This window comes from Mustela lutreola, chromosome 2, assembly GCF_030435805.1.
Source record: "Mustela lutreola isolate mMusLut2 chromosome 2, mMusLut2.pri, whole genome shotgun sequence".
In the NCBI taxonomy this organism is placed as follows: Eukaryota; Metazoa; Chordata; class Mammalia; order Carnivora; family Mustelidae; genus Mustela; species Mustela lutreola.
Window position 1 is genome coordinate 66067951 of NC_081291.1, and position 26082 is coordinate 66094032.

The window sequence follows — 26082 nt, forward strand, 5'->3', positions numbered from 1 at the left end:
CCACCCCAGGCAAACTGTGCTTAGGACTCGTGGCCAATGTCCAGTCATGTGGCTGGCACTGGGCACAGGGGATATGAGAAGGCAGGTACTTAGCCCGTACAGCCTCCCTGAGAGAACCAGGCAAGGAAAAAGTGTGGGGATGAATGTGGAGCAAGCGGCACTCCTTGATAGGGAGGCTTTAGAGGGAGGACAGTTGGGTGCCCAGGATCCAAGGTCTTTTCTCTCAGCTGGTCATTTTCTCAGTGTGGAATTCCCCCATCCTTTGCCAGAGGTCCAGCATCTAGCAGGGATAGGGAACCAGGGTCCCACTAGATCCCACTACTCTCGATAAAGCCCCTCACTCCTACAAGATGCCCCTTCCCAGAGTCAGAGATAGTTAGCCACTGATGGGGGAGGGGGACCAGCACCTGGCTGGGAGGACAGGGAGACACCTTTCTGGGTCTTCCTGGCTTCTGTGTAAGCATTCCACCAGGCCTCCTGCTTTCAGCCTCCAACCTGTACTTCCGCCTTCCAAGATGCCTAGTCCTGAGCGTCCAAGCAAGCTGACCCCAGATCAGCTTGCTTCTTTACCTCCTGGGACCCCAGGCACGAGCAGAGCGAAAACAAGAGAAACACGAGCTAGTTACCGCTCTTTCCACCAATTAACATCTCCTACCCTACCTGTCGTCCCTCTCTAGGGGAACTGATAAATAAAGCGTGGTGGGTGCCTAACAGAGAACACGCGGCAGCTGTCAGAAGCGAAGAACTGACTGCCCACACCGAAATGTGGCTAGAGCTCCAAAGCAGAGTGTTAGGGGAGAAACACAAGAAAAAGAATGGAAGTTAGAACAATAGCCATTTATATAAATGAAAAGCACATATACACAAATGGCCAATAAACCATGAAAAAGTGCCCAATTTCATTAGTCATCAGGGAAATGCCAATTAAAACCACAATGTAAAACCTCTGCACACCCACTCCAGTGGCTAAAATGAAAAAGATAAAAATATCAAATACTGGAGGATGCTGGAGGATAAACCAGAACTCTCATACAGTCACAGCTGATGAAGTATATATTGGTAGAACCACTTTGAAAAACTCTTTGGCAGTGTCTACTAAAAGCAAAAACACTCTCCCCCAGCAACTCTCTCTCAGAAATGCATACATACACTCCCCAAAATTCATACACTAGAATGCTCATAGCAGTGGGAACCCCACATTAGAAACTACCGGACACCCATCTGCACTCGAATGGGGAAATAAATTGTGGTATATTCACACGATGAAATTCCGAAAAGCAATGAGAACAAATAGCAATATGGATGGGTCTCACAAACTTAAAGTTGTTCGAAAGAAGCCAGATACAAGAGTTTCTACTCAAAGATTCCATTTTTGAAAGTATCAAATCTAGGCAAAACTCGGGTGCCAGGGTGGCTCAGTTATGCGTCTGCCTTTGACTCAGGTCATGAATCCAGGGTCCTGAGATTGAGTCCCACCTTGGGTTCCCTGCTCACCGGGGAGTCTGCTTCTCCCTCTCCCTCTGCCCCTCCCCTGGTTCGTGCTCCCACTCTCTTAAATTAAATTAACTAGGCAAAACTAGCATGGGGAATTCAATGTACGCCAGTATAGTAGTTAACCCTGGGGGAGAAGCAGTTGTGACAGTTAGAAGTCACAGAGGAGGCTTCTGGGATGCTGGTGGTGCTTGGTGTCTTGATCTGTGTGCTGGCTATAGAGAGGTTTTCAACTAGTGATAACCCTTGAGCTGAACGCCTAGGGTCTGTGCTCTTTTCCATGTGAAAGTTATGATTCAGCAGAGAAAGAAAAGCCCAGGGCAATAAAAACAGAAAACACATAAGCGCGAACAACAATATTATACAATTTACAAAGATGTGTACGTATTTAAAGACCTGCTTTTTCTCCTAGAGAGGGAGCCTGTGTGGGCCAGAGAATGACAGTGAAGTGATGATGGTGACCAAGGGAGTAAAGAAAAGGAAGTAATGCAAGAGAGGAATTGGGAATGGATGTGCAAACACAATGTTCTCAACCCAGCTTTGAACTGGAAGTTGGGGGGGGGGGGGCAGATAAAGAAAAACCCCTCACTTAAACTTTGATTGTTCTGGACTGCTGACTGCATGTTCTTGCTTCAATTAAATGGGGTCTGGGGCCCTTTCCAGCCTTTTCCTGCCCCCTGCAGCCTCTCTCAGACCAGCAGATGGGTTAGCTGAATCTCCACGTGGTCAGAACTCTGACATCTCCTTCTCATGGGCTTCCCTCCCCTCGTTTCCATCTGGGGTGCCTGTAGAGTCACGCCTTAGCCTACCTACCCCTCTGGCAACATCCAAGTGTCCAACGCTAAGGAAGACAATGAGAACTCCAACTCTGCTGAAGCGAGGGTGCTCTCTAAAGATCCCTGCCCCCATGCCATGGACCCAGCTGCCTCCGTCCTAGCTTGGTTTTCTGCTTGGCACGATGTCCATTTGTAAGTTTTAATCTTCATTCCGGGGTCTAGAATCTGGTCGTGGAAAACCTCGGGAGGACCCCCTTCTACAGCCCTTTCCTCGCACCAAGGAGGTGTGAGCTCAGGGAAGGCGGTCCCGCGCGCCCGGGGGCGGGGGGGGGGGGGTGGGGCAGGGGGGGAGGGGGGTGCTGCCAAGTTGACACTGCCTGCACTTCCCGCTCTGGCCGCTAGTGGGAGATGCTGGCCAACCTGAGGCCCGTCAAGGGGCTAGAGGCCAGCGTGCTGTTTTTATGATTCATCTGTCTGGCCAGGAGCCATCCCACCCAATCCAGGGCCCGAAAGCGTCCTGTGTCTTAAGACTCTCCTGTAGACCGACTTTCTCACCGATTCCCCTACCCTGGACTGGCTGTCCTGAAAGCACGGGTAGCTCCTCAGTGTATGTGTAAGGCCCCCAGTGACACCTGGAACCCCACACCCAGATCCCAAAGGGACAATGGACTCATCGTTACCTCTCCAGAGTTCCAGTGGAGGGGCAGGTCACAGTCTCTGAGATCTCAAATCCAGCACCTTGGAGCTTTCTGAGATACCAGCCCCCATTTTGCCCTCCAAGAGCAATTCTTGTATCTTGGGGCTTTGAAAGTGTCAGAAAAGTAAAGACGGCTGTGGGCAGTGGCCACTGTGCAGGGCAAAGCATACCGTCCCTTCCAACTATGTTACTGGCCTGTGGGGAAAATCTGGTAGCCCATTTTGTTTTAAAAACTTGTGTTCCTGGACATGTTTCCCTATGGGTCAGCCTGGGTATGAGCGATAATTTGCCACTGGTCTATGTGTCCCTATGTGAGAGGCAGTGTCTGTCTCAGTATCCACATGTTTGAGCGTCTCTCTGTGTGTAAAGGTGTTGGTTGTATGTGTCCCAACAAGGTGTATGTATGTGAGCATGTGTGTGAGTCCATTTCAGGGTGGGTGTCTCTGTGTTTGTTGGTTGTGCCCTTATTTCTGGTCTGTGTGAGTGCGAGTGTCTACTATTGTGCAGAATTGTGTACTATCCGTGTTTCTCCAGCAGAATGTGGTCCCATGTAACTGTGTGCCTCTGTGTCAAGGGATACGAGTCTCTGAGTCATGTATCACTGAGTTTGTCAGAGTGTGTCTGCCTCAGTGTGTGTGTCAATGATGTGTCTGCCTATGTCCGTGTGGGTGTCTGTGTGTCAGCGCAGGTGTGCGTGTGTCAGCCTCAGGGAATGTCAGCATAGGTGTCTGTGTGAGCCCGCATCAGGGTCTGTCCGTGTCCAGGGGGCTGGTTCCCCAATGTAGGGTCCCCAGGTCAGGGAGGATGCCTGCGTGTATTCTCCCGTGTGTGCCGGGATGCGTGCCTGTCCGTGTCCGCGTGGGTGGCTATCTGTGGCGAAGCGTCCCTGGGTCGGTGAGTGTGTACCCCAGCGTGTGCCCGCGTCTGCGTGTGTCTGTCTGTGCCCGCGTGGGCGGCTGTCTTTGGCGGGGCGCCCCCGGGTCAGCTTGGGGGTGTGCGCCCCGGCGGGTGCCCAGGGCTTCACCCTCTGAGCGGGCGGAGCGCCACGTGCAGAGTCCGGGGCGCGTCGCTCTGGGGCGGAGCCAGCCGGGGGCCCCAAGCCCCAGGCCGAGCCCAGGCGGGGCCCGCCCCCGACCCCGCCCCCAGCCCGAGCCCGCGCCCGCCCGCCGAGCCCCGGAGCCCGAGCGGAGCGGCGGAGCCGAGACGGCGGCGGCGCCCGTAGGATGCGCGGATCGCGCCCCCGGGGCCGCTGAGCCTGCGCCCAGTGCCCCGAGCCCCGCTCCGAGCCGAGTCCGCGCGGAACCTCAGCCGCCCATCCCGGGGCCAGGGCCGGGGGACCAGCAGGTGAGCGAGCGCCCCTGCGCCTGGGAGCACCGGCCGGGCCGGAGCCCCCTCCGCCTGCCGCCGCCCAACTTTCCTCCCCGAGGGTAGGAGCCTCCGGCCCCTATCCACCCCCTCCCCTGCCCCGGGTGCGCCCGGCAGTTCCCTCCCCCATCGCTGCCCCCGAGGCGGGAGGGAGAGAAGAAAGGGTGCAGATCCTCCGGGCTGGAAGGGATTCCCCCGGGGGTGTGGGGGGGCGTCTGTAATCGCCGTGCGCCCCCTCCCCATTCCTTTCCTTCCGGGTTTCCCGGTGCGCTGTCGAGGGCCCGGGGAGGAGGAGCTGCGGCCCCGGCTTCCCGGCCGACCCTGGCGCAGGCTCGGGGAGGGTCTGGGATTGGGACCCGGATTCCCGAGGCCGGAGACCCCAAGGTCAGAGCGGCGACTAGGCGCGCAGTGAGTGTGGTTCCAGAAAGCCGAGGAGCCGACCGAGCAGGGCTGGGAATGGGGGAGGGAGCCAATCACCCCCTTTCTCTGGGCCGCACTGATTGGTCCTCTAGGGGTGTCTTCTTTGGGACCGGAAAGATCTGGGAAAGATCTCTGCGCCCTGAGGGAGCAGAGATCTAAATACGTGTCCTATCTCTGCGAGCTTCGAGCCCGAAGAGATCTCTGTGCCCTTTGACGCCCTAACGGGGCCGTATCTGGTCTCTAAGCGCCTTGAAGGAGGAGAGACTTCCTTGTGCTCTCAGCAAGGGAGATCTCTGTGCGCTGGGATTGGAGAGAGTTCTCTGCCCTGCTTGCTCTCGCTCTTACCCGGGCAGATCCACTTGCCTTGACGGGAGGGAGGTGGCTTTCATCCTCTGTGTTATTTGATCGTCTTTGGTGGCATGGGAAGGAACGGGAGGAACGGTTGTACCTAGCCTTGTGGAGGCTGGAGGTGCAGAAAGCCGTAATGGGGGAAATGCTGGGGACGAGGCCCTGGCCATAGGCCTGCCTTGCAAACACCTGTTGGAGGCCAGGGCACAGATGAATCAGCCAGGAAGCCATGGCTGACGTTGGGGCAGGAGTCAATCTTCTCTCCTTAGAGCATTGAGACCAGTCCTAGGAGGGCAGGGTGAGCCGCCTCTTAGGCTTTTTGGCTGGCATTTCGTCCCCCCTCCCACTGAGACCCTAGTCACCTTCCTCAGTGAGCCTGAACAGCGGGGTGGAGACAGACACACCACATGACCCCCACCATGCGGCAGCACCTCAGCCTTCTCGCAGATTCCCACCAAGCCCCTCATGATCTAGAGGGACTCAGAGTAGCAGAGGCCCAGGCCACTGGGAGCTCAGGCCCTTGTGGCTGTCCTCAACTCCATCTCCTCACCCTCAACTCCTCCCAGCTGGAATTGGGCAGGTGCACGTGAGTGGGTGGTAATGGAGCTGGAAGGCGGAAGGAGGGTGGCACAGGATGATAGCTCATACCATGCTGCTGTCACAGGAGTATCAGGAGGGGAGAGTCAGGGGACAGCCAGACCGTGGAACACAGATTTGATGCTAGAATGTCCCACCCTGTGCTGAAATGAGACCCACTGAACTTTTAATCGAATTCTGTCATTAGTGCCACATTGGACAGGAGAAAACCAAGGCCGGGAGTGGGTCAAGGACTTATCCAAGGTCATCTAGAGAGAGTCAGTAGATTTGGTGCACCACTCAGGATGAAGATTCCTTGAGAACTACTTCCTGGGGACCAAAATGAGCTAGGACTGACCAAAGAGGATCTGGGCAGAAAGGAAACAGGCTCTGGGATGCCGGCAAAAAGCCTTCAGCCCTGTGTGGCCTGGGCAGCTGCTGTGCCTCTGCGGTGCTTGGCCCATCCCTGGTTGGTGATCAAAGCTCTTCTGGAAAAGTTCCAGGATTGACTCACTCAGCATGAAAACCAAGCTCACAGGAGTGGTGGGAAGCACCAGAGACAGCTGGGAGTTGTGGAGAAGAAGAGGCTAGTGCCCAAGCCATTCCAGAAGGGAGTCGTGCAAACATCCTGGAGCAGTGGTCAATGGCAGTCTCTGTTCTGTTCACAGGAGGGTAGTTCCCACTGACTTTTGGGAAAGTTATTGGAAGGGTATCACTATCAGAAGTGTGACCCCATTGCCCCCCTGAAAGAGGAATGATTACTTTTGGCCAGAGGAGTCAAGAGTATCTCTCTAACAAAAATAACCTTCCTCATGGGTTTTGAAGGATGAATAGGAGTTTTCGAGATGGAGAAGTTGCAGTCTAGCCATCAGGACCGGCATGAGCCATGCAGATTTGTGAAAAACATCCTTGTTAGTTCAGCGACCCGTTGGGTCTCATGGTGCGAGGGAGGGAAGAGCAGAAGCTAAAGCCAAGGTCACAGTCACGGGGGCCCTTGTGAGCTCTATACTCAGGAATTGGGAATTTATCCTCAGTAATGGTACTAAAAATAGCTAACATTCACTGAGTGCTTTCTGTCAGCCAGGCATGGCACTAATCACTTTATAAGGCTCATCTCAGGAATCCTTACATCAGCCCGGGGGGTGGGACCTTACTGATGACAATACTGCAGGTGTCGAAACTGAAGGCCCAACAAGGTGAACTAACTCGCTCACTGTCACACATCTACTAAGTAGCAGGCCTTGGGTTTGAGCCAATGTGTCAGGTCTGCCCATACAGACCACGAGTGCCCTCAGAAGTCCTTCGGTTGAAGGAAAGGAAGAGTCAGGTCACCACAGGTGGTGGAACCTGTGGCATCCCAGCTTTCTTCTCTGTTCAGAGACGTGCCACTTCTTCCCTCCCTGACTTTGATTTCTCATTAAATGAGATTCTCCACCACCACCCCACCACACTGCAAGAGTGAAGTTTAGGTTGGTAAGTTTGATAAAGAACAAAGGAGAAGTGACAGATATTTCGGGGTACTGAGTGGAACCGTTACTACTTCCAGAGACAGATCCAAACATGCAGTGGTTAGTTGGAGGGGAGGGTCCAGTGTTTGGCAGGAGACCGGGGCTGGAGGTGGAAACTAGGAATCATCTGCAGATGCTGGCCACGGGAGTCATGGCAGTAAATTAGATTGTCCAGCAAGATTGCAGACCAGTGGTCCTCAAGCCTGGCCACATTAGCATCACTTGGACAGCTTTTAAAAATTGAAAAACATGGAGCGCCTAGGTGGCTCAGTGGAATAAAGCCTCTGCCTTCGGCTCAGGCCATGATCTCAGGGTCCTGGGATCGAGGCTCGCATCGGGCTCTCTGCTCAGTGGGGAGCCTGCTTCCCCCTCTCTCTCTGCCTGCCTTTCTGCCTACTTGTGATCTGTCTCTCTGTCAAATAAATAAATAAAATCTTTAAAAAATAAAATAAAAATTGAAAAACAAAACAAAACAAAAAAACCTATGCCCAGGCTCTACTCCCTCCCCTCAAGGTTCTAATTCATTTGACTCCAGGGTGAGGCCTGGGCATCAGAAATTTTCAAAGCACCCAGGTGAGCCTGATGTGGAGGAGAGAGTGCAAGAGAACAGCTTTGGTCCAGATCCCTGAGACACTCCAACAATTGAGGCCGGAGAAGTCTGCAAAGGAGGCTGAGAAGGAGCAGTCGGAGAGGTGGGAGGCAAGCCAGGAGTGGGAGGTGTCACAGAAAGCAAGGAGAGAGCATGTCCCAGAGGAAGGGGAGTCTTCTGTTTCTTTTCTTTCTGCTGAGCGTAAAGAAGATGGTTCTGAGAAGTTCAGGCATAGTTCAAGAAGAATGCCTACTTTTAAAAGGAGTGTCCATTAGATTGAGGAACAGTGTGGATGCTGGTGACAGTGAGCACCAGAAACTTCCTTAACACCTACAGAATGTGGTGCCCAACACAGATGGTTAGTTGTTGAATGAATGAATGAGTGAATGAATTGGTGAGAATAGGAGCCAGTTTGGAGTGGGTTCAGAAGTGAGCAGGAGGTGAGGACGTGGAGACAGCACGTGTAGACAGCTCTTTGCAAGAGTTTGATGGTTTAAGAGGGAGAAAAGAGATAGAAGGGAGCTGGCCAGGGGTGGAGTCAAGGGGGTATGTAGGGAGAGCCCAGAGTGGACTCTAGGCATGTGTGTCCATGCAGTGCACCCACGGGTGGTACTTTTAGGGCAAATACTTTTCCTGACAGTGAGGGGCCAGAGGTCTGAGTTGAAGTTGTGACTCAGAGGGGGATTTTGATGGCAGGAACTGTGATTCCTCCTGGGGGTGGGGGACAGGAAGGGGAGGGAGATCTTGCTCTGAGATGAGAAGTGTTCCAGAAAGCAGTGTTTGGAGACACATTGAGGTCCTCAAGAGCAGATAACCAGGAGTAGAGGGATAGGGTGGAAATCTTGTGGCAAACTCTATGAAGGAGGCAGAGAGCGAAGGGATGAAGCCAGGGGGCAGGCTGTGGACAGAGACTGGATGCTGCAGAGAGTAGACCAGGCATGGGGGGGCTACAGAGTAAGCCAGGACTGGATTCCCACTGCCTTCTGCCTCCCCAGGCTGACCTGAAGTGTTGGTCTGAGGCAGAGTTCAGCTTGGAGTGGTGGGGGAGGGCCCAGATAAGACATTCAGCATCTACTCGGTGCCACAGAAGATTCTAGAAGGTGTACAACTCAGATTCAGTAACTGCTCTCATGAAGTTCACATACTATCGGGGAAAGACAGACCAGATACCACTAAGCAAATAGATACTGAAGGTAATTTTAAATCATGACCAGGGCTATGAAGGAAGTAAAACAGGATGATGTGGTGGACAGACAGGAGTGATCCTAGACTGGCTGGTCAGGAAAGACCTCTTGAAGGAAGAGATTGAATTGAGACCTAAATAACAAGAAAGAAGCAGGGATGCTGGGTGGCTAAGTTGGTTAAGTGGGTGACTCATGATTTCCCATCATAATCTCATGGGTCATGAGATCAAGCCTGGCTCTACACTAGGTGGTGAATCTGCTTGAGATTCTCTCCTTCTGTGCTGCTGCCCATTCGTGGGGTCTCTCTCTCTCTCAGATAAATCTAAAACAAACAAATAACAACAAAACAAAACAAACAAACAAACAAAAAGGGAAAACCTATCCAGAGGAAATCTGGAGAAAGAATGTCTTAGAAAGAGGGAACTGCAGGTGCAAAGGCCCTAAGGCAGAGAAAAGCTCCTGAGGCATGGTTGGCTTCTGTGACCAGAGCAGAGAAAATGAGGTGGAGATGGAGAGGTTTCATGCCTCAGTTTCCAACTGCCACCCTTTCTGTCATCTGCCTCCTTTAGACTGCCCCTTTGTTATGCACAGCTTATATGACAGCCTGGGGCTGGCAGTGGTTCCTGGGGATGAAACTATTTTTAGACATAACTCTTCTCTCCGTGGGCCTAGAACATTCCGTGTCTTTTTAAGATGATCAATATGGAATGGGTGCTATTTATAGAGACCCCACATCAATTATTGGGGCCAGGGACCCTCAAATGGGAGAGGGAGTCCAGGAGTAGACTTTTCCGGGGCAAGTGCCATAGATGGCACAGCTTTGGCACCATGTGACTCGTGGGCTCTTTGAAACCTGTGTCACCTCCCCTGCCAGATCACCCTCATCCCGTTCCCAAAGAGTCACAGCCATGGGCTGGGGAGCCGGGTACCCACAGCTTTCCTACCTCCAACTTCATTTCCTGGACAAGGTTCTGGCATGCCCCAAGCCCCGCAGAAACTTTAGTGGTTATTGAAACTGGGGTCCAGTGGGACAGTTCTGTGACTCTCTTTGTCTATTCTTCACTCTGTTTACTACTCTGGTTAGGCAGAAAAGGAACCAAAGACCCTTGGGGCCTAGTAGGTTTATCCCTGGGGCCAGAGCGAAGGCTGCTCAGGACAGAGGAGATGGCTGGCAGGAGTTGGGAGCTCAGCATGCTTGCGTGCATGCACACACACACACACACACACCAGTGGAGGTCCCTGTAGCCCAGAGATGCCAGGGGAGGGTATCTGGAGGAGGTGGGATTAGAGCCCAGCCGTGGCAGATGCCCAGAATTGGGAGAGGGGAAAGAGATCAGACTGTGTGCGCGGGCCTGTTGTGGGAAGAGAGCATTTATGCTCAGCGGCTGGAGTTCAGTTCTTTCTTTCTCTTCTTCAGTTTCTTCTTCTGACTGAATCTCCAGGGAGGCAGTGGGAAGTTGTGCCCCCACAAGTGTGTTAAGCAAGCGAAAGGACGGAGCCGCTCTCGTGGCAGCTGTGTGGGCGCGGGAAGGTCCCTCACCCACTAGGAGATCCCTCCGTTGTCATCGCCAGGGTGTGTGCTCCCCTCCTTACAGCCCTGGAGGCCGGGGACCAGTGCTGGTCAGCCTCTAGGCTCAAGGTCACTCGGGTACGCGGGTGGTGCGAAGCCCGGGACCCGCGGTGCCCAGGCCCCCACCTTCTGACCACTGTGCCCAGGCAGTCCCCGTGCTTTCTGGGAATGGATTTTGAGCAGCAGAAAGGCTCTTCCTGGCATCAAGAGGGTGGTAAATGCCTTTCTGGCGGGTATTGATTCCTCGAAGTCCTGGGCAAAGGAAGGGCCTGGCTCCAGAGGCAGTGTTCAAAGGGATGGAGGGCAGGGAGAGGTTTGCCTGGAGCTGCTGATTTCAGTCCTCAGGTTTCATTAGCCGTCCCTCCAGCTGGCCTGGCTGGGTCATCTAAGATGCGGGGGAACATCAGACCATGGGAGGGATCAGCCCAGCCCCATCAATACTTCCTGTGTGGCCATCAAAGCCCCAGCCTCATCGATCTGGGCCAGTAGCAGGGAAGGGGTACAAAGGTCGCCTCTGAGCCAAAGTGCCTGTTCCTGCTGCCCAGCACTGCTGCCTGCCTTGGGGCCCACCCCTGGGAAGAATCCCAGCCCCTGAGTCTGTTCCCCCTGCCCCAGCCAGAGGACACCCAGCTGCGCATGCGGGTGCAGGCAGGCAGAGGGGGCCCGCCACAGCCGGACTTGAGGGAAAAGAAGGCACAGGGCAGGGGCCAGCCATTTGCAGCGCCAACCCCGCCGCCACCACCTCCACCCCCGTGGTGGTTGGATGCGGCACAGACTGCCAGTTAAATAAAGCGACAGCTAGTTGCTAACAAAAGTGGAAACCCAGGGAAAGCCCCCACTCACTTGCTGAGCTGGGTGCCGGTTAGATGTATAATTGCTGAGTTTCTGTTTCAGGAAATGTCTGAGGGAAGGAGAGAAAAATATTCCCTAAGGATCCCCCGGGGGCGGCTGTCCCCAGAGATAGCTGGACTTCGAGTCCCTCCCAGTCCTCGCCTTTTATGATCAGGCGAAGGACTTGTCCCCAGCTGGGTCCCGCGTGGTCACAGTGCATTGCAAAGGGAAGTCGGCAAATGCGGTGTAAAAGCCTCAGAAGCACTATGTCAAGCAGGAACATTTGATGCAAACAGCCCATACAGTGTGCTTCTATATATGCGAAGTTCTAGAACAGGTCAGACTCATCTATGATGATGGAAATCAGAAAAGCTGACCAGAAGGGGACACTAGGGAACTTTCTGGGGCGGTGGGAATGTTCACTAGCTTAACTGAGGTGGTAGTTACACGAATGTATGTATACATTTGTTAAAACTCATTCAACTAGGGGCGCCTGGGTGGCTCAGTGGATTAAGCCGCTGCCTTCGGCTCAGGTCATGATCTCAGTGTCCTGGGATCGAGCCCCGCATCGGGCTCTTTGCTCAGCGGGAGCCTGCTTCCTCCTCTCTCTCTGCCTGACTCTCCGCCTACTTGTGATCTTTCTCTCTGTCAAATAAATTAATAAAATCTTTAAAAAAAAAAAAAAAAACTCATTCAACTATACACTGAAAATCAGTGCATTTTCATATAGATAGATGTGCCCATTCTGTCTCATAAACAATTTTGTGGCATAGATCTTGTGTGTGGATGGATTGGCTTATCTTTCTCTGGGGGTTAAGGGACCCTAAGCGCCCCCAGGCTTCCCTAGGGTACTCCTGTCTCCCTAATGCACACAGTAGGTACTCCATAAATGCTTTGGTTGCCATGACCTCAGTGTATAGTTCCCCTGTGAAACCATTTTTTTTAGCCCAGGTGTTGAGAAAAATGAGTTGGAAGAAACGGGGCTAGAGACTTAGGATGCTGATTTCCAGCCATCTCGCAGGCACCTGTGTGCTGGTCGGGTGCTTCCTGGGCCACCTTTCTGGCCCAGTTGTGTGTGGTGTGTGGCTATAGACGGTACACAGTCTGGGCCAGCAGTGCCCTGGTTGACCGAGCCAGCTGTCTGACTTCTGAGTTCTTTTGGTCACATAGTGGATCCTCCAAGCCCCCACCCTGGAGCCCCTGGACCCCTAGGCAGCTCTGGGCTGTGAGTAACATCTCAGTGCCTGACATAACGTTCCAGACCCCTGTGCATGGAGAAATAATTGGGCTTACAAGACAGACTCAGGCCTGGAAGGAAGCAGATGCCAGGCGCCCTGTGCAGGGGGCCCTGAATGACCTGGGCTGTGTGTGTAGTTCCCCTGACCTGGCACCAGCAATACCAGGGAACTTGAGACGAGCAAGCCCTTTCCAGGCTCCCAAAGGGCCCTATCCTTACTGTGGGGAAGGTGGAGTTTGAAAAAACAGGAACTCTGGCTGAATCCAGGGCTCAAGCCAAAGGTGCCCCCACCCCATTCCAGCTCTCCCCTCAGCTCCCACTCCAGAGGGAAGGGTCTGGTCCCAGGGACCCCTTTTTATTCCGCCTGGGGAATCACTTAAGCAGAGCAAACGGGTGGGGTTTTCTTGTCAGCTGAATTAGCCTCGGCTTCAGCCAGTGTTGGAACAAATGAGATGCAAATGTATGTAAATGAGGGCATCCCCGGCTTCTGGGGTGGGCGTGTTCGCCTCCAGAAGGGATGGGGGTGGGGATTCTGCAGGACTTCCCCAGATTGCTGGGGGCTGGGATCAGGACTGGAGAAGGAAAGCCCCCTGGGGATCATCCTCCCCCAAAGCTCGGGCTCTGGGCTAGACAGAGTTAATGTCTATGCAGCCTCAGAGGAGCGGAGCCTACAGGGAGCCGGTTCGCTGAGGCCCTGCACAAGGACGTGCCAATGTGCCTTTGATCTGGGAGCAAGGACCTGAATGCACAGGCCACGAGAACCAGCTGGCACCCCCACTGAGCCTTTGTCCAAGCCGTTACCCTGGGAGAGCCAGGACTGTGCAGATAATTGCCTGGGCTGGAGGGATGCCGTTGACCCCTCCCACTTCCCCCTCTCCCCCACCCCCATCCCCACCTGTGGGTCCAGTCAGTACAACCACCCACAAGCCACTGCCCCAAACCGGGTGGCCACTTTCTGGGCTGCTGAAGACAACTCTCCTTCAACCCATCCCCGACCTGTCCTCCCCCTCTGCTTCTCTCCCCTCCCCCACCCCCAGGGCTAGCCTGAGGCCCAGCCCAAAGGCAGTGGAACTCTAAGTGTTTAGGGCCCAACAGCAGGGAGGGAATGCCATCTGGTAGAGAGGAACATGAACTACCCATGAGAGTCACATATGCAACTTAAAATTTTCTAGTAGCCACATTTTAAAAAGTCAAAAAAAAAAAAAAAAAAAAAACAAGTGAGATTAATTGTATCATTTCATTTAACCCCATACATCCAAAATGTTAACCAGCATAAATTGTAATCAGTGTTTAAAAGTTAATAATGAAATTTGTGGGGACTGTACCACTCTGGATGGCCACTGGGATAGCCACATTCCAAGTGGTCAGTAGCCATGTGGGCTGGGTGGCTACCCTTTTGGACAGGGCCGTTCAACAGGGCCAGAGCTGGAGATAAAAACTGCTGGGGAATCATTTCCAGCGGGGAAACTGCTGAGTCCCTGGCCATTGGCAGAAATCGGCCAGGTCTCCCTGGGAGCAGCCGCCCACGCGTGGGCACAGGCAGGTCGGCCAGCCAGGCTGCTGAGAGGGAGGAAGGACCAGCCTTGGCTGGACTCCTCATTTTGTAGGTGGGGGGGCGGTTCACAGACATGCCCCGCCCCTGTCGCAGATTGACCTTACCCCTTCCTCCCAGCCCTCTGTGCCAGCAGAAGTAGGAGGGAATGTAAGTGCCTTGGTGAGACCTGGCTTTCACCAGACAGACTGGGGCCTGCTTACTTAACCTCGAAGCATCAGATTTCCCTTTGTGTAAAACATATACTAACCTACCCTCTCCCTAGAATTGTTGCAAGAATGAAATAAGGTGATCACAGCAGCACTTCCGGCAGTCCCAGACACATCATGAGCCTACAACCTTGCTGGATTGGCCCACCCAGTTTGTGGCTGAGAAAAACAAGGCCCAGGAAAAGGGGGCTTTGTGTTGTTCATCTCCAAGCTCACAGGCTGGGCAATAGGAAGGTTAATCTGGCATTCATTCATTCATTCATTCACTCATTCATTCACCAGGCCTTTAGAGGCACCTCTACTGGGCCAGACTATGGTTCGAAAATTCAGGACACAGCCGAAGGGAGAGGGAGATGTGAAAGGAAGTCAGTTAACTGCATCCTGTGGTGAAGTGGGTATGGGGATGCAAGTGTGCTGAGAACACAGAAGGGAAGGCCAGCCAGGCAGGGAGGACTGGGAGTGGGAAGCAGAGGAGGCAGCAAGACAGGTCTTTCGAAGAGGGATCCTCTGAGTTGGATCTAGTAGGAAAAAAGTAGTGACCACAGCAACCACAATAAGAGCAACTGGCATTCTTAAGATACTTCCTGTGTGCCGAGCCTGTACAAGTATTAATAATCTAAGCCTCAGAACAGCCCTGTGCAGCAGGTACGATTATGACCCCCCATTTTACAGATGGGAAAACTGAGGCAGAAACACATCAGTTAATTTGCCCAAGGACACGTGGAAATAAGTGGACAGGACCAGATCCCACAGGCACTTGAATCATGTCCCTATCCCATTTAGAAACAATATCCTGCAGAGAAGGAGTGGGAAGGCCAAAGGCGGAAGCAGAACCGGGCACAGGTCTGGGTTCTCTGGCCCAGGGCGTTTCCTCATGGCCCATCTTGGCAAGGCTGAGTGGAAATGTCCTCACAAGCCACCACAGAGTCTCTTTGCTGATGGCTCATCTTCATCTCCCCATCATCACCTGTTGATTTAAGATCCATTACCTTGGGAAGAAAAGTGTTCTATGAAGTCATTTGTAAGACCGTGTACACAGCGGGTGCTGATTACTGAATCATTCGATTAATAAAATGAGTCTATGAGTTGAGGTGTTAATTAGTTTTAACTCATTCTCCTCAAGGAAGAAATGAATTCACTCCTCCTGCCCTCACTGACACCTGTGGGGAGTGAGCCCTGGCCTCATGGGCACCCACATGCTCTCCCTGAACCTCTTGCTGAAGGACTGAGGAGCCGTGGAAGGCAGGGCCATGGGGCAAGGGCACAGGTGAGCTGAGTCTCCAGAGCGGGAGGGAGGAGGGAGGAGCCAAGGAAGCCAGCAGAGATTTTCTAGGAAGCCTGGGAACCACTTCCACAGAGTGCCTTGCATAAATTTACATAGCAAAGAATATTCTTTGCATGCTGTGTTCCAGAGGCTGTGATTCCAAGGCGACCAAAATGCTAGAGGTGACTCAGGATTCCAGAGCGTGCCTGCCTTGGGATATGGGAGGGGAATGGGAAGGAAGGCTCCACAAGGAGGGACTAGGCTGGAGTCAGGCCCCTCTTCACCCCTCAGGTGACCAACCTTTCTGGTTTGTTTCCGACCAAAGGGTATCGCCTCTCAGGATGCAGGAATCTTAGTGCTGAAGCCAGAGAAATCCGGAGCGTCACTCCCTGGCCCTGGACCATACCCACAGCTACACTCTTTTCGTGTTCCACAACCTGGCAAGGTGACCACCACAGATTGAGCCCCAGCTATGTGCCCCGTACATTCAGGAAAGTCTTCCTTCAGGAAGGCCAGCTGAAGAGACAACACGGAGACAGGTCTAGAGGGCTCCGGTGTCTGGTGCGGACAGTCACTGCTCTCCCTCATGGTATCTCCACCTTGTTGTAATACCCATGTGTACAGCCAGCGACTCAGAGGTTTTTGGGCTATTTGGTGAAATCAGACTGCCTGAGAGGCGATACCCTTTGGTCCCAAACAAACCCAGGGACTGACTATCAGGGAACCTTTGTGGCCAGGAAGCAGGCAAGGGCTGGATGCCCAGAGGAGGGAGATCAGCGTGGATGGGCAAACATAGAAGGTGTCCTAGAGAAGGGGGTCGTGAGGAGAGCCTGAGGTGGCCCTGCCATCGCACAGGGCAGGGGCTGTGTTTGGGAAGGGCTGGGCCAGGGAGTGGTGGAACTGCAGAGTGGAGGGAAAGAGAGAGGGGGCCAGTGGCCATGAGGTCAGCATTGTCCCAGCTGGGGGAACAAGGTCTGCCCCTGCGCAGTAGCATCCAGATTGGAGGGTGTAATGTTTGGTGGGGGGGGGGGAGGGGGCCTTGTAGCCAGTGTCGCAGGAAAGGATCAGATTGAAAAGGAAGCTTCACAGATTGCTTCCCTGGGCTCAGGAGCCAGCAGAACTTTGACAGAGAAGCCCCCGGTAACCAGAAACTGATAAACTTGGGACAGGATTGGGTTGAGGTCCCCTGTAGCTTGAGTCAGGCCGACAGAACAGGAGCAACCAGGTTGGGCAGGGTGGTCAGCTGGAAGAAGACGTTCCAGCCCAGGGAGCATCTACAGGACTGATGGGGACAAAGAAGCTAGCCTGGACGAGGGAAGGGAGCCATGGGGTGCTGCTTCTAGAGGAACAGTCTCAGAATCAAATCAGGCCAGGCCTCTCCACACATTGGATCTGTGTAAGACTGAGACGTGTTCTTTCCCCAGATTGCTGGGGGCCTGACCTCCTAGGCCTGCAGGAGATGGCTGGGTCTGAGCCTGGAGTGTCCTCGGGCCCTCCAACCCCAGCCCCCCAACTCGGGCATCACTAGAAACCTTGCAGCCAGGGCTCATCCAGTCTCAGCCTCAGGCAGGGCGTGGGCCCTGAGCTGCTAAAGGAAGAGCAAGGCCAAAACCAGGTGCAGGCAGGGGGAGAACAGGAAGAAAAAGGATCTGTCCTGCCTGCAGGCCCAGAGACAAAGGACACGCTTGACTGGTTTACTTTGGAACCTGAGGCTGCCTGGCTGCTGGGAACCTCACCTGGTTTCAGGAACCACAGAGTCCCAAGGATTCAGGTGCTCTACTGGAGGCCACGGGGAACAAGACGTTCCTCAGATCTAGGCCCCATTGTCAGTGCTTCTTTATTAACATGTGAAATAATGAGATTTGGCAGCAGGTCTGATAAGCCTTTTAATTGTGTTCATGATATCTGAGATCCTGGGGGCACTGGTCACAGAACAGGAGAATGTCAGCAGGTTCTGTGGGTCCCAGCACCGTTAACACGATCACTTTGCTGCCTGTATTCGTGATTGAGGGAAGTGCTCAGTTGCATTTAAAAGTTAGTAAGAACAAGGAACATTTCCTCCTACGCTGAAATCTTTCCCACCCGTCCAAGAGGCTTTTAGGAACCCCTAAACTCCACAGACAAGGAAAGCTGTCCCTGCCATTAGCAGTCGGGAGCGTGGTCTCCCTTGGCCAGGGAGGTAGCTGGTGACTGGAGGGGAATCCAAGTGTGAGGGACAGGGGACAATTTTTTCCTTGACCTGGGTGCTCTTTCCAGCTGTGTTTAGTTTGAGAAAATTCATCCACCTGCACACTTAGAATATGTGCGCCAATCTACGTGAATCAATTGATTTTAATACACATTTTTTAACACCTTTACTGGAACAGACGGCTACGTAGGTGTGAGCTTGTATGTGCACGCACATTCTCTGTCTCTGTCTCTCTCTCCCTTACACACACACACACACACACACACTCCCCAGTATATACCGGTGAACCTCTGCAAGTCCATGGGCATACACGTGTCCCCAGAACCCTTGCAGGCATGGGACACAGATGGATACAATGAGACAGAGAACACTATTTTTAGGAAAAAATTCCAAGCCAAAGAGGAGGCTTCCTGATTTACTTAAATAGTGATTGCTGATGGTGGAGAGGATTGTCCTGGAAAGGGCCATTGTCATCCTGGCTGGCTTTTTTTCTTTTTTTCTTTTCTCAGTAAGGACTAAGGCCCTTGTTTTTGTAAAAATAATACAAGATCATCCTAAGTAATTCAAGCACTAAAGAAAAGTACAAAAGGGAAAGTGTACCATGACCCACATTTTTACCAGCAAAGGAAAAAAATTACCATTCATGGGGCACTTGGGTGGCTCTGTGGGTCAGGCATCTGCCTTCGGCTCAGGTCATGATCTCAGGGTCCTGGGATGGAGCCCCATATCGCCTAGGGCTTCCTGCTTGGTGGGGAGTCTTCTTCTCCCTCTGCCACTCCCCTTGCTTGTGCTCTCTCTGTCTCTCTCTCTCTCTCAAATGAATAAATAAAAATCTTTAGGGAAAAAAAATCGCCATTCACGTTCGGCAATGAGTGTCACAGACACCTTTCTTGTTCACTCAAAGATGGAAGCTGAACAGGGACACGCTTTTATAACAGGGGAACCTACTCCCTCACCTGCTATTATTATCAAAGGTGTTCCTTTAACTTGTCTTGAATGAAACAGAGGAACAAGACCCCGAAGGATGGAGTGGTTTTTAGAGTGCTAGGTCCTAGGACCTCTCCTCTGACCTCCCTTCACACCGGCCTCATTGCCCTTCCCTGGGGACCAGAGGTGCCCTTTGGAGGCCTGGCTGTGTTATGCTTGCTCACCGTTTACCTGTCAGCTGACCAGGTGCCTGCCTCCCAGCCATCCTGGGCCCGGAGCCTGGGACCTTTGCTGGCTATGTGCAAGGATTGATGCAGCGGATCGCCGGGGTCATTGGTGACGTATTTCATGGGAGTGAGATCAAGGCAAAGCCTGCCTTTGGTTGACGGAAAGGGATTCTGTCCTGGCAGAGATCTCCAACAGGTGTCCGCCCTGCCCCCTTGAGCTGGTGCCCAGCCATTCCTGGGTTTGATGTGGTAATTAGCGACACTGCCTCCCCCTTCCCGGTGGAGTCCCGGTCGGAGCTTCTGTGCCTACCACATCCTGTTTTGCTGGGACAGTCAAGAGTACATTCTTTGGTCTCCATGTCATAGGCAGAGCATGTTCACACCAGGTCCCAGATCGGTTGAGGCCACGGGGGCCCACATTCTCGCAGTCTGGCATGAGTCCCATGCGTGTGCTTCTCGGACACCCCTGTGGAGGGTGGTCCCTGTTTTCTGGTTCGGCCAGCACCAGGGGCAGCCCTCATTTGTTCGGATTTGGGAGGAGGGGAGCACATGGAGAGGTGTGAAGAGCCCAAGATGCTCCATTGGAGCTTCCTATCTTGGGAAGAATGCTCGCCCTGGGCATTTGGGCAGGGGGCCCTCCAGCAGGACATTGCTGCAGTTGTGTACATGGGGTGCTGACATCTGGATGACAGCTCTGAAGCTGTGCCCCTGCTGTTTCAAACCCCCTGGCATTTGCCTGGGTCTGATTCGGCAGACACAGGTGGTCCTTCAGGTGCCAGATGTTGGCACCTCCATGCCCCAGGGAAAGTCTAGGCACCCTTTGCCTGCAGGCACATGGTGCTGTGGGGAGATAGACAGAGTACCCCCCTCCCACCCTTTGGCCCCACTGCCTGGGCTGCCTCTGCCCAGAAAAGAAGCCTGGGCATTGGCCCAGGACGCCTCTGATCACCTTCCACAGGGCTCCAGGGTTTCCCATAGAAGGGACAAGCTTGAGAGGAGGGACGGCACTGGGTACCTTTCCACACCCTTCCCTCACCTGCACATTCTTCATCATTCCTTCCATCATTCATTTGTTCAGGACCAGCCTTGCCAAGGCCCTGGGACAAAAAGATGACAGGTCCCAGCCCTGCCCCAGCAAGTGTCCCTTCTTGTCCAGAGAGAGTCATCACCTTTGTAGGAAGTGTTTCATTCGGCTCGGTTCAGGAACCCACAAGGGCAAGTGTTCCCTTTTGTGTTGAGTGGGGCAGAACAAAGGACTTCAGTGACACAGCCACTCTTGACTAATTGCCATCAAATGTGCTCGCTAGGACGGGAAAGGGACCCTCCTGTGCATCCCCACACAGAGCCCGCAGCCTTGAGGACACTGGGTTTGCCCAGGCCAGCACCAGCGAGGTGTGCCTCTGGAGATGTTGGGGACTGTGGCCGGGACCCTCTCTGCAAACTTTGCGTCCTTCCCTCCACCTGCACAGCCCGTGTTCTCTGGCTTCCCCACAGGCCACGCGAGGACTGCCTGGGCCCCAGAAGCAGGATGAGAAGATGGCAGACTTCCTGTTACCTCGGGGCACCAGCAGCTTCCGCAGGTTTACCCGGGAGTCCCTGGCGGCCATCGAGAAACGCATGGCGGAGAAGCAAGCCCGAGGCTCGGCCGCCTCACAGGAGAGCCGAGAAGGGCTGCCAGAGGAGGAGCCTCCCCGGCCCCAGCTGGACCTGCAGGCCTCCAAAAAGCTGCCAGATCTCTATGGCAACCCGCCCCGAGAGCTCATCGGGGAGCCCCTGGAGGACCTGGACCCCTTCTATAGCACCCAAAAGGTGACTGCCGCCCACCTCCCTGCCCACGCCTTCCTGCAGCTCCCCTCTCAGTGCAGTAGACAGGGAGAGGGCCTCACCTCCATATGGGGCTGCGTTTGGGGCGGGCTCCCTGGGTTTGGGGGAGTGAGTCACTGGGGATCTATATTCTAATCATTTTCATTTTATTCCCGAATAAAAGCCAGAATCACGCAGCCTGATAATGTTTGGTGTTAGAAGAGAAGGAGCAGGCAGCCACAGTTGAAATCTTGCCTCCTTGGGGAGTGCCAGCTATGGGGGTCATCTGTAGTTAGACTTTCCCCTTGGGCAGACTCCAGCCATCCTGCAGGGTGTATGATTTGGAGCTGGACCCCAGAGCACAGCATGTGGTCCCAGGTATAGCCCAGGGGGTTCACTGGGCCTGACTGTGCCTAGGTAGCTCAGGCCGGCGGCCGCAGCAGCAGCTCCTGGGCCTTGCAGGCTGGCAATGGGGCAGTGAAGGCGAAAGGGAAATCTCAGAAGGGTGGGAAGAGAGCTTGTTCTGCTGTTGTCCTTCTGAGTATAGGGAGACCAAGTTGCTTTTGTCCACGAGGCAGGGTGACTCGGGCTCCCTCCCAGCAGGGATTTCCACCCAGGAGTTGGATTCCCCCATCTGGGTGCCCTGCCCCGGCCTCACCGCTCAAACCACAGGCACACGACGCTCCCACAGAGGCCTGGTCCCCAGCTGGTTGCCCACTCTTCCAGGCCTCGCTGCTGGAGGAAGGCGGGTTTGCATTTGAGGATGGAGTCAAGGGTGGGCTGGGTCAGGGACACTGTTTTCTATCCCTGTGATCAAGAATACTTGAACCATGGCCCAGGGCAGGTACAGAGGAAGAAGGTGGTTGCTCTCATTATTGGGAAAAAGCCAGAGGGCAGACAGAGTCAGTGCTCCCAGGGCAAGTGTGAGTCCTGTGGGTCTGTATCACTAGGTGCCTGAGTGTGTGTGTGACCGTGCATTTCAGAGACCAAGAGCCTGGGGACAGGTGTGGTTGTCTCCTGTGTGATGGGAGTGGGTGTGAGTGTGTGGGTAAAGGGAAAGCCCACCCAGTCTATATGCAGAGGTGGGAGAAGAGACCTTGAACCTGGTTCAAGTGATGCAAGTCGGGGTGGGGTCAGAGTTAGTCTGGAAGCTGGGATCCATCAGGGTAGGTGGGTCTAGGTCATGGTTGGTCACAGCTGGAAGTAACAATTAGGATCGAGGTGAAGGCCAAAGCCTGTCATTTTGAAACTGAACTAAGTCCCACCCAACCTGACATTCCCCTAAACTTGACCTTATCCCACTACAGCCACAGGCACTACAGCCACAGGCAACACCGTAAGGGGCCACTGACCTGCCCTCTCCATGCCCTCTGCCTTTCTCTGTCCCTCTCTTCCTCCCACTCCACCCTTAGGAAGGGTTCTAGGGTTCTGAGTCAACCACTGCCCCCCAGAATCCTCCTTGTACAGGGGCCTAGGGGCCACCACCCCAACTTAAAGCCGCTCTCTGTCCACAGACCTTCATCGTGCTGAATAAAGGCAAGACCATCTTCCGGTTCAGTGCCACCAATGCCTTGTATGTCCTCAGTCCCTTCCACCCTGTCCGGAGAGCTGCCGTGAAGATTCTGGTTCATTCATATCCTTTGCAGTGAGTCCCTGCTGGGTGTCTCCTCCGGGCCCTACACGGAGTGGGCAGGGTGTTTGGGGCTAAGAATGGTGCAGGTCTCTGAAGACCCAAGCATCACGGTCATAGCCTAGTGGCGGGTCGGAAATGTAGAGCCCTTGGACCCCACACCGGACCTGCCAAATAAGCGTCTGCATTTCAGCAACATCCCAGGGGATTCTTGGGCACGTGAAAGTTTGGGAAACCCAGCTTCAGTAGAGAAGCACTCTGGCAGCCAGGTTATTGAGGATCCCAGAAGACAAGAGTTCTGCCAATGTCCCCTGGCTCTGCTTTGGCTCCCAAGTCCCCTGCCACTGCCTCCCCATCCCCACGCAGGGACCTCAAACAGGGCATCAGGGCTGGGCTGAGGAGAAACCACTTTCCAGTAAAGAGACCTCTGTTTTTTTCACACGTGGGCACCCTTCTAGGGAGGCAACACTTGCTTTTTGATTAAGTGTTGACGAAATGTTTGCAGTTTCAGAGTTCTATCAAAGAACTCTGGTTAGCATTAAATTATATAAACCACAGCCTAAAAAAGCTGCCGGCTGCGGAGGAACGCTCTGGGAGTGCTGCAGTGTGACAAGGGACAGACTGGCCTTTGGGCCCGAAGGGGGCCTCATTCAGGCCGCGTGGGATGTGGGACAGGACCCCAGCACCCAATCACTGCTGTTCCGTGGACTTCAGAAAGGGGGCCCCACAGATGGGGAGGCAGCGGTGGGGAGGGTGGGGAGGCCGGTGTCCGGATGCAGTCAGAGGCATCTGTGTCTCGTGGTGCCGGCCTGGGCAGCCTTCCTTTGGCTGGCAGCTGGCTGGGCCATTAATCGAATCAGTGCTGCTGGGCTCTGCAGAGTGATTAGCCGTGGGCGCAGCAGGCTAGCCTGATAGAGCTCCCCAAGGCCCTCCCCTCCATCCCCTCTCTGGATGGACGTTTTCCGAGGCTGAGTCAAAGACCCATTAACCTCTGAGCAGGGCTGGAGGCTTCAGGAAAACAGCTGCCCCATGAGGAGCTAAGTCACCGAGACAGATGCTGACAGCTCAGGGGCTTTTCCTGGCCAGGCGGGGGTGAGGGATGCCCGTTCCAGGCTCCACTCACCTGTGCCCCAGTGCCCAATCCTCACCCCAGGGGTTAATTGGAAGAGCTCAGTGCCAAATCTGTTCTCTGCATGCAGACCCTCTCTCCCCGCCTCCGGCTCACTCCTGCCTTTCCCCCAGGGCTCGCTAGATGTGTGTGTCCAGGCAAAGTCCCACGTACAGCCACAGCCGTGGCAGCCTCGGAGAGGTCTCTAGAGTGGACAGACACTGAGGGGCGCGGTTCCGTTCAGGGAGCAGCCTGCCCTTCCTAGCTGTGTCTTCCTTTGTGAGGCAAGGGTAGTTCTGGATTTAATTTTGGGCCATTCTGCAACTGTTTCTAAACTCCTTGGAGACACCCAGCACTTTGCAGGGCACCCTGGGTGCATGGAGCTGAACAAGACCCTGTTTTTGCCCTCTTGGGAATTGTACCATCCCCTCAGACTGATAAGACAGCTACGAGAATAGTTGTCATTTCTGCCAGCGGGTAGGCGCCGGCTGGTGAGGACAGCGCAGAGGGAGAAGGCAAGGCCGGCCTCCGTTCCAGCTCAGAGCTGGTCTCCCCCTCACTCCAAGGGCGTGGCCTCCCTGAAAGCATGCTCCGGCTCCCACCTGGGGCTTCTCCTCCAGGTATCTAACCAACCCAACACTGTTTGGCAGCTGGGCGCCTCCAGGGATACAGCGGCAGCCCCAGGATTCCTGCAGGGCCCTGGGCTGGGCCCTGGGTGGGGGTGGCCAGATGAGGCCAGGGAGGTGGTTGGGAAGCACTGGTGCCCACAGCCTGGCCAGAGGGTCCGTTGAGCAGTGACTGAGGCTGTGCGATGCTGCTGGTGTCCCCCCTGCTTCCCCATCCCCGCCACCACCCCCACCCCCATTCAGGGCACGACCGACCCTGAGGCCTCAGAGCTGGCCTGTGTCCCCCAGGGCAGCTGCCCCAGGGAGGTGGCTTGCCATGGTTGAGGCCCTGAAGTGGGCTCCCAGGGGCTGCCTGGATCCTCCAGCTGCCAGGGATTGGAAGCACTCTGATGGCCCTCAATAGCGCCCCTTAGTGGGCTCGGGGGCAGTGGGGAGAGGAAGGGTCTAGATATATGAGGTTTGAGAGCTGCCCCTCTGTGCCCTTGAGCCTTGCCATTCAGAGTGTGGCACACAGACAAGTAGCAACAGCAGCCTGAGGATCTCGTAAGAATTGCCGAGTCTCAGGCCCCACCCCAGGACCTGCATTTTCTCGAGGGCCCGGCGATCCTCGCACACAGCTCCCTGGACAGGTGTTTCCAGGTGTGGGTCTCTGAGGGTCATCTACGGCTCACCTGGTAGTTTATTCAAAATGCGGATTCCTGGCCCTTTCCAGACCAGAAGCTCCAGTGTGAAGCCTAGGAATCCACAAACTCTTCGTGTATTTCTTTTTTTCTTAGTTGAAATGTAATCCACATACCATACAACATATTGTTTTGAGACGTCCAGCTGAGTGGATTTTAGTATATTCCTACGGTGGTACAACCATCCCCACTATCCAATTCCAGAGCATGTCATCACCTCAAAAAGGAGCCTCGTGCCCATCAGCAGTCACTGTGAATCTGCATACAGATTTCGTGTTCTGAGTAGTGAACTTGCACTCTGCTTACATTCTTTTCTGTTGTAGTGAGGAAAAAAAAAAAAAAAACCACAGAACATAAAATTCACTGTTGTGACCACGTTTAAGTGTAGGGTGCAGTGGTGTTTATGTGGATTTTATGTGCATATTGCCCTGCAGCAGAGATCTAGCATTTCTGCCAAACTGAAACTCTGTTCCATGCTTGGCTTATGTTTTCATATCCACCCAGATACCTCTGAGCCACCCATGGGTGCCCTTTGGGGCTCGGCCCTTTGGAAAGGGTCAGGGGGCAGAGATGAACAAAGCAAGGGGCAGGAGGGTGGCCCCTGCTCTCAAGGAAGAAAACCCACTCACTAGGAATGAGGCAGGCATTCCCAGCAATCTGCTAGCAAGTGCCCCGTAATTCCGCTCAGCTTTGCTCTGAGTGCCACGCTTGTTCAGCATCCCTGGGAAGTGGCCTAAAAAGTAAATATGGGTATGTAGAATTATTTTTTTTCCAATGTATTTTTGTTATAATCCTGCAGAATGTGTTCCTGCCAGGATTAAATAAAAGAAACCAACTGAATTCCCAATTCTGCTGCAGTCACATTCAGAGAGGCATCACGTTCACGCCGAGAAGCTTTCTGCCTTCCTGGGTACACAGGGTCTGTTCACAAAATCCTCCCACGTTTCTCTAGCAGATTCAAATGGGCAATCAAACCACATGTTTGTGTGTGTTTGTGTGCGTGTGTGTGCATGTTCACTGCATGACACACATAGATGAAAATGCCCCCCACAGCATCCCTTCTTTTCTCGAGGTTTTGTTGTTGTTGTTGTTGACTTCTCGGGATCCAAAGACAAGCAGTCTAGGCAGGCCAAGTTTAAGGCATTCCCCACCACCCATGCAGGCAGTCCTTGCTGGCATTTTAATCATGAGGCTGGGAGTGGGTGTTTGGGGACAATGACATGACAGGATTGAAGATGTTCAGCAGAGCTCAGACCTAGAGAGCTGGCCTTTGCCT

General features: G+C 54.0%; 1 protein-coding gene across 5 annotated transcripts in view; it reads left to right on the forward strand.

Annotated features, from left to right (window-relative positions):
• The first annotated feature begins 4144 nt into the window (after positions 1-4144).
• Positions 4145-26082, forward strand: part of SCN5A (sodium voltage-gated channel alpha subunit 5) — a 94607-nt gene continuing 72669 nt past the window's right edge. For all 5 annotated transcript variants that reach the window (XR_009350841.1, XM_059162056.1, XM_059162058.1 and 2 more), the window contains exons 1-3: positions 4145-4308; positions 20454-20768; positions 22277-22394. Coding sequence is in view for 4 of the 5 variants with exons in the window: in XM_059162056.1 (XP_059018039.1) it covers positions 20496-20768; positions 22277-22394 (391 nt within the window). In the remaining variant the exon portion in view is untranslated. The remainder of the gene's footprint in view (positions 4309-20453; positions 20769-22276; positions 22395-26082) is intronic.